Consider the following 1,085-nt stretch of genomic DNA (forward strand, 5'->3'; position numbering starts at 1 on the left):
GGTTGTATGGTAGTGTGTGACAACAATTAGGAAAATATAAAACAGTGTTTCATGTGAGTCTAGTAAAGGTCTGGAACTTTTGGCTATTGTATGAATAAGAAATAATTATATGATATAAAGTTTTTGAGGGGTATAAAGTGCAAAAAATTATTTACATAAAATATGTTTATAGAAACAAAAATCATGCGTCAAGATTTCACATATTAATTACACAATCAACTTCGGGCAGGTCGTGATATCAACCTGGATGTTCTACGTGTCAATGGTTATAGGAATTTCTGCAACAAACTGTGGAATGCCACCAAATTTGCACTGATGAACCTTGGCAAAGATTTCAAGCCACATGAATCTTTGAAGACCTTACAAGAGATGGTAAATATGATTTTATATTTATCTTATTTTACAGGGTAATAGAACAGTCTGACAGATTTTTTTTACAAACTAAGAAATACACATATGTGATTACTTAGAAAATTAGAAGACTTTAAGAGAGAAATGGTTTAATCCTTCTACTGATGAATGTTTCATAATGACTGACTGCAATTATTTAATAGGTCAGATCAAGAAGCAGCAATAGCCCGGCTAATTCCAGCCACGCCACAACTGGTCCGTCCAACAACAATCAGTGTAGTGATAATAACTTTCCAAACTTAGTGGAATTGAACAATACATTAGAACAGTACAGTTATATTGAAGGGTACAGGCCGACACAAGCTGACCTTCACGTGCTCGAAAGATTAGGAAAAACGTGTGGCTCTCTGTCACAGTACCCACATCTCTTGCGCTGGTATTGCCACATGTCCAGTTTTTCTCAAGAGGAGAGGAAGTCCCTCCCTAAAGCAGGACACAGTCATGTATCTTCTTCCATAGTTAGTCATAGGGAGGTAAGGCAACAAGCACCTGATGCTGTAATCATATTATTGCTTGCTTGTCTGCCTGTTTCATTATCTTTTTTTTTTTCTAATTTTGATTTTGGGCTAATTTTACTAATAGTTGCTAATCAAGGGTGTTGATTTTTATTTAGTTACTGATTGACTTAAAAATATATCCTTTTTTTTCCTCTGATGTCATGAATAATTTTTAAA

General features: G+C 34.7%; 1 protein-coding gene across 2 annotated transcripts in view; it reads left to right on the forward strand.

Moving 5' to 3' along the window:
• Positions 1 to 1,085, forward strand: part of LOC119589258 (valine--tRNA ligase-like) — a gene marked incomplete at its 5' end in the record, with an annotated part of 5,581 nt that overhangs the window by 535 nt on the left and 3,961 nt on the right. The window contains 2 exon segments of one of the 2 annotated variants that reach the window (XM_037937876.1): positions 230 to 372; positions 555 to 884. In XM_037937876.1, the coding sequence (XP_037793804.1) occupies positions 230 to 372; positions 555 to 884 (473 nt within the window). 2 annotated transcript variants of the gene reach the window in all.

The sequence above is a fragment of the Penaeus monodon genome, chromosome 25 (genome assembly GCF_015228065.2).
Source record: "Penaeus monodon isolate SGIC_2016 chromosome 25, NSTDA_Pmon_1, whole genome shotgun sequence".
NCBI lineage: Eukaryota > Metazoa > Arthropoda > Malacostraca > Decapoda > Penaeidae > Penaeus > Penaeus monodon.